Raw genomic sequence first — 12,144 nt, 5'->3', positions numbered from 1 at the left:
AAACCAACAACAACAATTATAAAAAAAAAACCAAAAACGAACCAATGCAAAATAAAAGAGAAGCCAGTGCCAGTGTCATTGTCGTTAACGTTTCAGAGACGTTAAAAAAGAATTTGCATCCCGCAAAGGTTTTCGTCCAGCCAAAAAATGACGAAAACGAACCACAGAATAGTTTCGATCCACACAAAAAAGTAGAATTTAAAAAAAACCTCCAGAAGGGGGTTCGAGTGTCACGACATTAAGATACCCTATTAATCCCAGATTAAAATTGTATTATGTTGATATTTATTGATCGGCCTTGTACTGAGGGAACCCTCATATAAGATTTGTTTTCTAGAGAACTAAATAAATAGTTTGTCAAATATTAACGTCCTTATAACATTGAAATATCATTCATATATTTGAGCACATACATAAGCACAGTTTTTGTGAAAATTATGAAAACACGTGAACGTTTTTTGATTGAGTCCACTTTCACGCCAAAGGAAAAAATTAAAAATACTTATTAACGCATACCACAAGCTATTGAAACAGACAGTTACAGTTAATTAAACGCACGTGAGTAAAATATGAATCATTTCGTTATTTTTCAGTCGGTCATGTCTCGCTCACTCCGCCAGAGGGCGGGCCTCTGGACAAGGAAGAGTTAGACCCGAGCGGGTGGTCTTTTCAATCGTTTTTCTATGACTGTCCGTTTTCGCCATTCGAGAGGGTTGTAGGGCAAAGATTTTGAGGCAAAGTGTATTCAGTGTGAGCCTACTTTGTTGCTCCAATAGCCTCTGAGATCTCTTTGTGTTGCCCTTAAAAACTAAACAAGTTACAAAATTGTAGGCCCTTTTTCATACCAATGCAGGACATGTTTAAATCATCTAAAATTGTTCGATTCAATTGATAATTACAACCATATTTTTCTCCTCAAGGTTTGTCGAAGGGACATCAAAGCGAACTCTGAGATATTCAAAGGTATTCCAATCCAAGCAATCGGAGAAGGGTAGCCTGGAGTTGGATTTTTTACTGTTTCTACTGCATGGAAATCTGTGTCAGGTCATAGACATACATTTGCTGAATATATACACAGAATACTAATCGAAGAAAGGAGCAAACTCAAGGAAGTTAATTTACCGGAAAATAAGTGAGTAAATTGCAATTTTTTGTTGAGTTTTAGTTTCAAAGTGAATCGGGGTATTCCTGTTCTAAAGTGTTTGTCGTTTGGTCCGTTCCGTTGCCTATTACCATCGCCACAGCAAAAATGTGGGCAAAAGCCACACACCAATCCTTTCCCAATGAAACCTCCACAGGGGCAGCCCATTCCCCCATTCCCCCGCTCCGTTCCTCGCCGACAATGCTTGCATGCCACATATAGCACTTGATCCGATGAATGACGGGCAGCGGCTAATGCACTTTTGCAACCGCAGCAACGTCGGCAACTTGAAGCCGTCAAATAAATGGCCAAAAAATGTCCATGGATGGGGTTAGGGCTGGGGCTGGGATTGGGGGGAGGTTGGGCTATCAAAGGTGAACAATTGCAATGGCCAGACATCCCAAACAGACAGAGGCGGTGAGAAAGGGACGGGGACAGTAGACAGGATGCAGGGCCAGAAAGTTTTTATGGCTGTGGAAAAGAAAGCGCTTCGACGGCGAATGAATGTCACTGTGAACATGACGCGACATGTGCACTTTATGGCGGCCAAGAGAGGAGAGGAGTGGAGTGGAATGGCAGTGGAGTGCAGTGGACGAGGGGGCGTGGCGTGGGGCCAGTGGGGCAGGGCAGCAGGGCAGCGGTGGTGCATGAGCCATGAAGCGACAAAATCAAATTGCGTTGCAACTGATTGCGCATTGCTGCAGAGAGAGAGAGAGAGAGAGAGAGAGAGAGCGAGAGGGAGGTTCGAGGAGGTTGAGCCACGATGGGGTTTTCTTTTTGCCATTGTGTTGTTTTTCCTTTTGTATAGAAGGTACTCAATGGGGTACAAGGGTATGCCGTATTCGTGTGGCTCTGTGACAAATAGATAAAGAATACATGAAGTATAAAGTAGGCTTGTAGTATATCCCAAAATATGGGAATTATATTCATTAAATTTCCGATTATATTTTTACGGTCCTTTCACACTTGAAGGGGGGGTATCTGCGCGTTGGAACACTCGTCTCTGGCTTTCTTATTCGCTTTGTTTTTTGCCCGTTCGGGGAGGTGGCTGAACTGACAGTCACGGCGGCAGCTGTCACTTGGACAGTTGTACGAGAGGCATCAGCGACACCAGCAACAGCAACAGCAACAACAGCGAGTGAAACGAGTGAAACGAAGCAAACACTAACAACAGGGCAACAACAAAGAGTCGCGACAGTGACATGAAGGCATTTTATTGGAGGGGCAGAGGCAGTGGCAGTGGCACTGCCAGTGGCAGGAGGAATCTCCGTTTTGCTGGAGTTGCATTTGGCAGGGACCGTCGGCAGGGAGGGTGTGGGGGTGGTGGCTGTATCAGAGCAACTGCAGCAGGAGCAGTGGTCAGCAGTCACCAGTCACCGGTCAGCTAGCAAATCAAACCAAATTACAGTCAAACCTTTTCCCTAATTGTTGGCCCAACACGTTCTGACCGCTTTTCAACTTGGCCCAGGAACGACCCGACCTGACTCGTCTCTGCAGAGCATGGCACGGGCCTGGTCATTGAACCGAGATTCTCTTCGGTCTAGGAGCCACCAATTTGCGGCTAATTAGGGCCAACTAATGGCCAAATGTTCTACCTGAGCACCATCTCTGTCTCGCCCTCTCAAGTGTCACATGTGGCGTATGCGTAATATGCATATGCTGCAAATGGGTTTTGGAGTCTCTAATTGGTGGTAGATGGCATGGGAAAAGTGGCATAGATTACTTTAAGAATCTGTTATAAATTCTTTCAAATATTTTTGAACATTTTTCCAACAGATTTCCATGGCATTTCCTACAATTTTTACTAGCTTTAACTTGGTATTAAATTCTGAAGATTAAATATGTACATTTGTGGGGTTTTGCCGCATTTTCAGAAGCTCGGAATGTGTACCAGGTGTGGAATAGCTTTAAAAATAAATTAAGGGATCCCTAAAGTATTTTTGGGAATTTTTCCATGACATTTTCCACCTTTTTTTATTAGCTTAAGTCCGACCCATAGGCAAGTGTTGGCTTTTCCCGCATTTTTATTTATTAATTTAGAGATTTCATTCGAAGATTTTCCGCATCATTTGAGCACTGATCAAGTTCAAGCTCCCACTTCAAGTTCAATCGAAATCGTTTTAATGCACTTCGTCATGGTTGGAGGCTGTGTAAATGAAATCTCCACAGGCAAATAATAAATAATCTAGCTCCGTCCAGCTCTCCCCTTCTCTGCAACGCTCTCTCTTCGCCCATCTCGTTCTGCCCTGAACAATCACACATATGAGAATGGAATCCTGAATTCCGAGCTCCTGGCTAGCCACAGACAACACTTCACTTGCAGTTGCAGTTTGCAGTTGCCCGTACTCCACCAGAGCCAGAGCCAACCTCAACCCCGTCCCCATCTCCATCCCCCAACCCCTTGTCAGCTTAGCAGCGCCATTTTGTGTGTGTGTGTCTGTGTGTGTTTGTGTGTCTGTTGGGGTCTGTGTGGATTATTTGCGCGAGTGAATATTAAATTTGAACCGCAACCGAACGAGCCAAGCCGCCAGCAACAGCAATCCGTGAGGAGGTGGACCATTCGAGTGGGCTGAGTGGGGCCTGGCACGCAAGTTAACTTCCGCTCTTGTGGCTAGACAGAGATAGCCGCATGCACTCGGTGTGCCCATCGACAGAGAGACAGAGAGAGAGGGTGAGATTTTGCGTATTGCTTCTGCATAAAGTCCAATTATTTGGCATTGTTTGCCTGGACGGACGAAAGGGTGGCAGCAGTGGTTCTAGTGGGATCCTGGCTCCTGCCGTTGCCGGGGATGGTTGGGTGGGCGCGGTGTTTTTTTAAACCCCAGATGCAGCTGCTAATGTAGTGGCGTTGTTTGGCGGTCACGGTAGGCACTTTTTTTAATGCCACGTCCCATGTTTCCAATTTTTGGATCCACATCCACATCCAGATTCAGTGGAGAAATCATTTTGGTTTTTATTTCTTTTTTTTTTTGTGGGTTGGTTTTTGGGCGTGCGGGCAGGGGGAAATGAATGAAAACAAATTTGCAACTTGTTAGTCCAAAGGTCAAACATGTAAATGATGCAGGGAGGGGCACCCACTGCCGGGTGGGGCCTGGGGGTTGCAGTGATGGTTAATAAATGAGACAAATGGAGATGATGAAAATCATTGAAGTGATGCCGGAGGAGAATTTAATGAAATTTCTTACAAAATATACTGAAAATTCTAGGATTTGGTTGAAGGGAAATGAAGCAAGGAGAATTAAATAGAGTTATCGAATGAGTCAGGAAGAGGATCCTGGGTGTGATTTAGGTGTTTTATTAATGGTCCTAATATATACCACAAATAGAGCTCGGAAATGGTGTATAAAAAACCCAAAGAAAAATTATAAAAAGCATAGCAATATTTAAATTAAATATTCACTTGATTAAATAATCAAGCGTTGACTGTGAAATGAACATAAATGCTTTAAAAAGTATTTTGAAGAGGGGACATAATAAATTTTAAATATAAATATTGAATATGTAGTAAATATATTTTATTTAATTATAAAACAATTTAATTAAATGGTTTATTTTTATTTTAAGTATGTAACTATTTTATATTGATTGTAAAAAGCTTTTTTCTATCTATTTTTATATCTAATATTAACTATTCGATTTTGTGGATTTTCTTGTGGCTTATGGAGAGTCTCGCAAAATTGTCTTTCATAAGAATTTGTTTATAGATACTTTAAATTGTTGGCTTTTTGCGGGTGCAAACTGTGTATATCGTATTTCAATTACATTCGAGGCGGGCTCAGATAGTGTTCATATGTGTTCATATACCCCCCTCGACAGTACTTCCTTTTGCCGTCCTGCACCACTGTATATGGAAATCCTTGGCCTGGCTTTGGGCTATTTACTCGAGTGAACAGAATTCATATTAATATTATGTTTACTATGTTGTATGCCTCTCATAATGCGGCAAAGGCAGCAGAACTTATAAATATTTATTTACATCCGGCTCTGCGATTAGGGTAACAGGAGAAAGAGAGACAGAGATAGAGGGGGAATTGAAGGAGAGAGTTACATAATGAAGATGAGCTGGAGGATTAAAAAAGAGAGGGGGAGAGAGAGATATTTGTGTTTCAGTGTCGATCTCTCCGCCCGATGTCCGACCCTCCCTCTGGCTCCTGGGCCCCTTTCCATCCTCCTCTGAGGACTCGCTCCTGCCAGTAGTCACCGCGGAAAGAGAGAGTGTGGTGTGGTGTGTGTGTGTGTGTTATCTTTTTGGGAAAATCGCTAACAATAAATAATTTATGTGCAGCGGCAAATGATAATGAAAAAGCCACCCCACGGCATGGCCAATGGCTCGACCTTCCCTTCCCTCTCTCCCACCCAGTGCACACATAAGTGTATCTTCGTGTAGACACAGATACGGATACATACAGATACATATGTAGGCAGAGGGGTTGTGGCTGCCTTTCGCTTTCGGTTTAACCGTCGAAATGGACTTTTTAAGGCGATTTTCCCAGCGGCCAGTGTTGAGTGGCATTGAAATCACAAATCCAAATCGTACAACCAACCACTTCAAACGGGGATGGGACTAGACTCCGGGGCGAGTGGTGTGGAGAGGAGAGGAGAGGATGCACTGGAGTGGGGCATAACATTATCGGGCATATGCAGGCTGCCGGCAAAGCGCACTTATGATGGATGTACCCGACCTCTCGTCGCTCCTTCTGGTTGTTTTTTTTTTATATTTTATTTTCGGGCACGACCCCCCGGCGCGTATTAGATATCAAACAATGGCCTCGCGACTCGACTCGACTCGAGAGATATCCGGGGTAACAAAACCCACCAGAAACGAAAACAGTTACCAGCATGTAAGGGTCCTAGATACTGTGTATCTGTGCATTCGCGAGTGTGGGACTTAGATTGGCTTAGGCAGCGGCCATTTTCACGTAATGTATGTCAAGGCCATATCCATGGATATAAGAAAAACTATCGCTTATTTATCTGGGAATATTATAGCATTAGTTTGATGAAAGGGTAGAATCATTCCTTGAGCATATTGTGTGATCCTTGCTGGCACTACTCCTCCGTGGGGCGCGACATGTCCTTATTCTGTGGGATCTTCACTCCTCCCAATTCCTCGGTTCTGCGGTGCAAATCTTCAGAGATATTGCACAGGCGATGTTGAATAGCCTGGCAAATGCGGATGCTGCGCTCATTGCGTATGACTTGGGCCAAGTGTGAGCTGCTGCGGATCGTGCGAGTGAATGATGGCAGAGCCTCTGGCACCGCGCGGAGGGAATGGTCACCAGACCCACCGTACTCTGAACTCTTCTCTTTGGTCTCTCCCTCGTCTGACTGCTGCCCCTTGGGGGTTTCTTTATCCCTATCACTCCCCTGTATATCTGCCACAATTTTTTGCTCTTCTTCCTCCATCTCCACCTCCAATGTGGCCTTAGTATGTGTCTCCCCTGCTGTCACTTGATTCTGTGACATTTTGTGTACGAATTGTAGGCCCTAAATAATTACAAAGAATTTTAAGATGCTGTTTGAGAAACCCCCTCCTGCCTCAGTGACTGAAAACCTGCTCAGGGCCTACTGAGCACTCGACAATCCGATGATGATGAGAGGAACTGCCGTCTCGTAACCACAAAGTGTCATATCCCCGCGTATTACACATAAACATAAAACCAGCTTCAAGCTTTTGCTCTTTCGTATTTTAATTACCCGCAAAAGTGCTGCGCTCTTAATGAGACAACCCCAACACCACCAGGCGGATACGTAATGTGCGTGGGGCATACATACATACATATGTGTAATGTGCTATGGAAACCTCCTAAATAAGGGGGAAATATTTATGGGCTTGTGCTTAAGTCTTAGGATTTCTTTGTACGTTTATCGATATTTTCAACAGAGCTTATGCCAATCGATAGTCCAGACATCTAAGTCAACTTTATCGTCGTTGGCTGGTCGGCCATTCAAGTTTATCGCTTTTGTTGCTGCACCCTGCCGAACCGACCCCCGCCCCCCCGAGAGCCATCAGCCATCCAGAACAGAACCATCATCATCATCGTCATCGTCATCATCATCTTGATTTACTTCCATTTTGGAATCGCCTCTCGAAATGCATTGGCATGTTAAAGTTTATTGCCATGTGCATTAGCACTCACACCCCCGCAGATACACTCACACAGATACACCATACAACCATACATGTGTATACATTGTTGCTGTTATAGATTTTCGTCAATTGTCTGGCCAAACATTTGGCGTTGCATTTGTGGAGCACACACGCACACACACACAGGGATACATCGCTATAAAGTTATCGCTTTTGAAAAGCGGCTGTCAATTTTTCCAATCATCAAGCCTAATGAAAAATCTAGCTCACTCTGGCATGCGATAGCAATAGCAACAACCACACGATACACAACAACAACAACAACAACTACAACAACCCCAGCAGTAGCAACCCCAACCCAGCCCCCCTCTCCCTCCACAGGCAATGTTGCATACAATTCTGACAATTTTCTGACAGCAAACATGCCAACACTCAAAAATCGTAGCATGCTTTTTTGGCCATCGCTAGAGCTGGAGCTGGAACTGGAGCTGCGATGGGCGGGGGCTTGGATTGGGGATAGAGCTGGAGGGGGCTGGGGGGTGTTGTGTATGGGTTATGATGGGTGTCGGTGGTTCAGAGTTGCGGTGCGGCATGTTAAATATACGTCACTAGCTACAACGAGCACATGCCTAGCACCGAAAAAAAGTTTCAAGGATATAACAACGCCAACACCAAGCGATAAAAACAACAACAACAAAACAACAACAACACCAGTAATAATAATAGGGGTAGGAAATGTTAAATTGTTGTTGCAGGGAAGCACCAAAAATTCAACCAAAAACCTACTTTGAATGACTTTTGATTTGAGTCCTGATTTGAATGATGGAAGTGATGGAAACTCTTCGAGACTATATCGACCATATTTCAAAATCTTTGATAAGGAAAATGGAAGCCAGAGGATAGTCAGTGCATTGCAGAAGCTAAATAGTATCAATGGTATTTTTGGGAAAATCGTTTGGCATTCACATCGGAGTTTTTACAGTACATAGGGAAATGCACGGTGTTCTTAGGCTTCAGCTTTCATAATTTTCACTCGGCGTCTGCCGCACCGATATCCAAATAAATTAAGGAGTTCAAAAGTAAATCGAATGAACTTTTGGAGGATTTTTTATTCGTGTGAATAAAGTGGCTAGAACTGAAGATATATCGAGCCAAAGTTAACGTTTTCTTTCGTTTTTCTCACTCAATTTCGCTTAAGTTGTTTTTTGTATGGCAGGGTTATATTTTTAGTGGCTTTAAGTCTCTACAAATTAAGCGACTTCTATTTGGTTTAGATAACTTGTTTTATGATAGATTTTTGCCATATACATATATGGGCCATATATACATATATGGAATATAGTACTATCCACAAAATAGTCAATATAAATCGTTGTCGTACCCTTTTGCAATAGGCTTTACCCCATAAACTTTTCTTCTTCGTTGTTCCGCTTCTGTTGGGCTTTCTTTACACATTTTCTGAATGTTTTTCTTGGCCCTGAATAGCTTTTTAACAAAAATTAGCCCCAAGTGAGGTGCAAAAAAAACAACAGAAAGAAAAAAAAATGAACTGAAAAAATGTTGAAAAATTGAGGGTTGTCCAACGTTGTGTCCTTGTGCTTCTGGGTCCGGGTGCTCCTCATATTTCACAGACACCAAAGAACAGACGTCCAGGAAGCGGGTATGGACGGTGCGGTCTGAGGCAAGGGACATCGACACTTATTGTTATTAGCATCCCAGGATCAGAGAGAGAGGGCTCGAGCTCTGGCCATTGTCCATGGGGTGAAGGCGACAAAAGAGACAGTGGGCCAGACCTGGCTCCAGAACGTGTTAACCTTTTGCTGTGGGCGAAAGGCGTGAGTGGGTGGGAGTGGGATGGGGATAGGGGGGAACGGGGGTCGCGTCCATTTCAAAAGCCAATTACATGCGCTTTTAAGCGTGTAAAGTTTTGTAATATGATTTGTTGGCCACTCGCCACTCGGCTGTCTCGAATGTCCTGCCTGTCCTGCCTGTCCTGCTGGACAGCTGCTTTTTATGAACATGTCCTGCCGGTGCACATTAATGCCTTTGCCATCCGTGTCCTAGCCATGGCAACACCACTGCCCAGCAGCAGGTGATATGCCACTTTATAGATACATCCATACACATAATACATACATGTGTATGGGAAGGGGCATTAAGAGTTGAGTTTTGTGGCCCTTTCTCGACTCGAAGTGAAGGGAATAGAATGTGTTCCTAGACACATACTCGCACAGATATATTCCGTATTAAATATCACAAAGATGGCTGTCCAAATATTGTCATAAATAGCTTGGAGACTGAAACGTGAATCGCTCACAAAATTCGATATTCGGCCAAACGAATCATCTTTCTAAACAAATAAATTTCCGGCGAGTTTTGTTTTTTTGTTGTTTTTTTTATATTTTAAATTGAAACGTTCGGAAGCTAAAACAAGTTTAAAGCGTGTACTAACGGCTACCAATCGCTACCAATTGTGTTTCAAACAATATTATTTAGGAATTTAGATTTTACCCAGAAGATATCACGGGTAAGGCCAAGCATCTGTGGCCAGCCACAGTCCCAAACACATAATTGTACTATATAATAATCGTAATAGTTATTCTTTTTATTGTTAATATTTTGTACAATTTGTTGGCAGCTCTCGTTTTGGGCATGGCTTCGAACCAGCAGCTCAAGGACTTCATCGTCGCTGAATTCATCGCGAGTCTGGAACCGAACAGTGAGGGGCGCGTGCCGTCCCGGGATTTCGAAGCCTGTATGAACGTCCTGATGGGCCGTCGCCGGTATGTGAATCGATTCACCTTGCCGCCACGCCGCACTCGGGATACAGAGCGTACAAACAACCCGGCCGGCCAGCAGGCTCCGCCGATCTTGATGGCCCCGGGCCAGCGGAACCAGGGAGGCGGCGATCGGGTCGTGTTTAATATGGAGAACCTGGTGCCAGAGGTACCGCAACATCAGCTGATTGCACGCATCGGGGGCGGCGATGCCGAGCTCCCACCACTGGGCGGCGTCCATTACTTTCGTGGCAACAATGAAGTCGCTGGCGACTTGATTCTGCGCCATCGCGCTGCCATGAATCTGAACTTTGTTTTTCGCGGCATCAGGGGTGGCGCGGTCCGCGCCATGGCCGGCAGAGGACAGCTTCGCGGGATTAGACGCTATCAGGCGGGAGACGGCTCGAATGGAGGAGGTGCTGCTGCTGCTGCTGCAGGGGCCGGCGATGGCCCTGGAGTCGGCCCGAATGTCATCCACTTGGGAGCGGGCGATGGCCCTCGCGGCATGTTTCCCAATTTCGAACAGGCCCAGCTCCGGCTCCGTGCCCACGCCGGGGATGGGGATGGACCCCACATTCAGCAGGTCCAGGTTGTTCATCTGGGTGATTTTCCGGGCGATGGCGAAGGCCCGTTCCGCGGCCAGGTAAGGCGTCGGCCCAGACATCGTCATATTTTCAACTTCGTCGGACAATTCCTTCGGGACATTCATCGCCGTCGATTCTTCTTGGAAAACGTCCGTGCACAGATCATTCCAGTGGCTGTGGGCTTCAGACCCCAACACCATGTAAACGTCGACGCTCATGATGGCGGCGAGGCAGAGGTCGCCCAAGCGGACGCCCAAGACGGACAACGCCACGAACAGGAGCCTGTCGAGGTCCCCGAAGGCGGGCAGCCTTTTGCAGATGCCGATATCGAGGAAGGATTAATCGCTAACCACGGTGGCGGGCAGGACTCTCAGCACGACCACGGCAACGAAGATGCCCCCGGAAACGGACACGGCCTCGATCGGCGCTTCCGACAGGCTGCCGAAGATCTCTGGGAGCCTTTGGAAATGAACGGCGAAAACCACGAAGACAACGACGACAACGCACAGGACTTGCAGCAGGGCAACGGCGACAACAACGAAATTGGACAAATGATGGACATACAGCAGCCAATACAGGCGGTAGCAGGACAATTTTTGGCTCTACAGCAGAATGTAGAGTTCCCCCTGGATCGCATCAGGGACGTATTGGTTCAGATACAGGAGCGTCTGGCGAACATTGTGCTGCAGGTAGACAACTACGAGAAGATCCTGCATCAAGGCCAACACCAGGACGAGGATGGGGAAGGCGATGCTGACGGCGATGGCGATGCCGCCTAGCGAGGGGGTGGTAGTCCTCGACAGTGGCCCAGCCAGAGGCAGACAGCGGTGCACACAGAGGCCGCACCGCGTCAAAGGGGGAGAAACTGTTCTCTGGCGACACCAAAAACCTTTCAATCATCTCTCCCCCTCCGTATTTGTTGGCTTGTGGCGTTACTGTCCCGCTCGTGTTGAATACTTTGATTGCATCGATTTATATTTGGACACAAACAGTCAAAATTACACGTGTTGTACCTTAACGCACAGATCCTTAAGAATAAATGTAATGCGATCCAACATACGAGCGGACGAGGGACGAGCACTCCTCTGCTCCGAAGGGGCTCAGGGTACGGCCCTTCCTTGAGCCAATTTTCAGGTAAGTAGGCGTGGCAAAGTGCTCTGTAAATAGTATTTATTTCAGCGGACGACAGCAGACTGCCGAGCCTTCGAGGTGCGCCCCAGCAGTTCCCCAAAAGATTGCTAAAAGATAAATCCTCTAGTCCGCTCAAGAGCCGTGTGGATCGTGAGGAAGAGCGCGCTAACAGTGCGCTGTAACAGCTGGGGCGATAACAGGCTGTTAACAGCGTGCGATATTAACAGCGCCGGGGCTCTGTTAGCGCTGCTGCCCGGAACAGAGGGGATCTATGGGACTTCCCCGTCCATGATGTGCACAAGGAGTGTGTGAAACAAACAGCAGTTTTTACTGAACAGATTTGTCTACCATAAACTGTTTCGGGAACTGTTCGATGGGCCCTCGGTCGAGTGCATTTCGTGCGCGAATTTCAAGAGTGCT

The 12,144-nt window shown here is 46.0% G+C and overlaps 1 protein-coding gene across 2 annotated transcripts; it reads left to right on the top strand.

Annotated features, from left to right (window-relative positions):
• The first annotated feature begins 401 nt into the window (after positions 1 to 401).
• On the top strand, positions 402 to 11,652 carry LOC6901657 (uncharacterized). 2 transcript variants are annotated; one of them, XM_015186452.2, is made up of 3 exons: positions 402 to 558; positions 921 to 1,132; positions 9,871 to 11,652. In XM_015186452.2, the coding sequence occupies exon 3, from the start codon at positions 9,885 to 9,887 to the stop codon at positions 11,370 to 11,372; it is 1,488 nt and encodes a 495-aa protein (XP_015041938.2). In that variant the 5' UTR covers positions 402 to 558; positions 921 to 1,132; positions 9,871 to 9,884; the 3' UTR covers positions 11,373 to 11,652. The 2 variants fall into 2 exon arrangements, with proteins under 2 accessions (XP_015041938.2, XP_002134326.2); XM_002134290.3 differs by lacking the exons at positions 402 to 558; positions 921 to 1,132 and adding an exon at positions 9,517 to 9,759.
• The last annotated feature ends 492 nt before the right edge of the window (positions 11,653 to 12,144 follow it).

Source organism: Drosophila pseudoobscura, chromosome X, assembly GCF_009870125.1.
Source record: "Drosophila pseudoobscura strain MV-25-SWS-2005 chromosome X, UCI_Dpse_MV25, whole genome shotgun sequence".
Classification (NCBI taxonomy): Eukaryota; Metazoa; Arthropoda; class Insecta; order Diptera; family Drosophilidae; genus Drosophila; species Drosophila pseudoobscura.
This window is presented reverse-complemented; position numbering and strand designations above follow the sequence as displayed.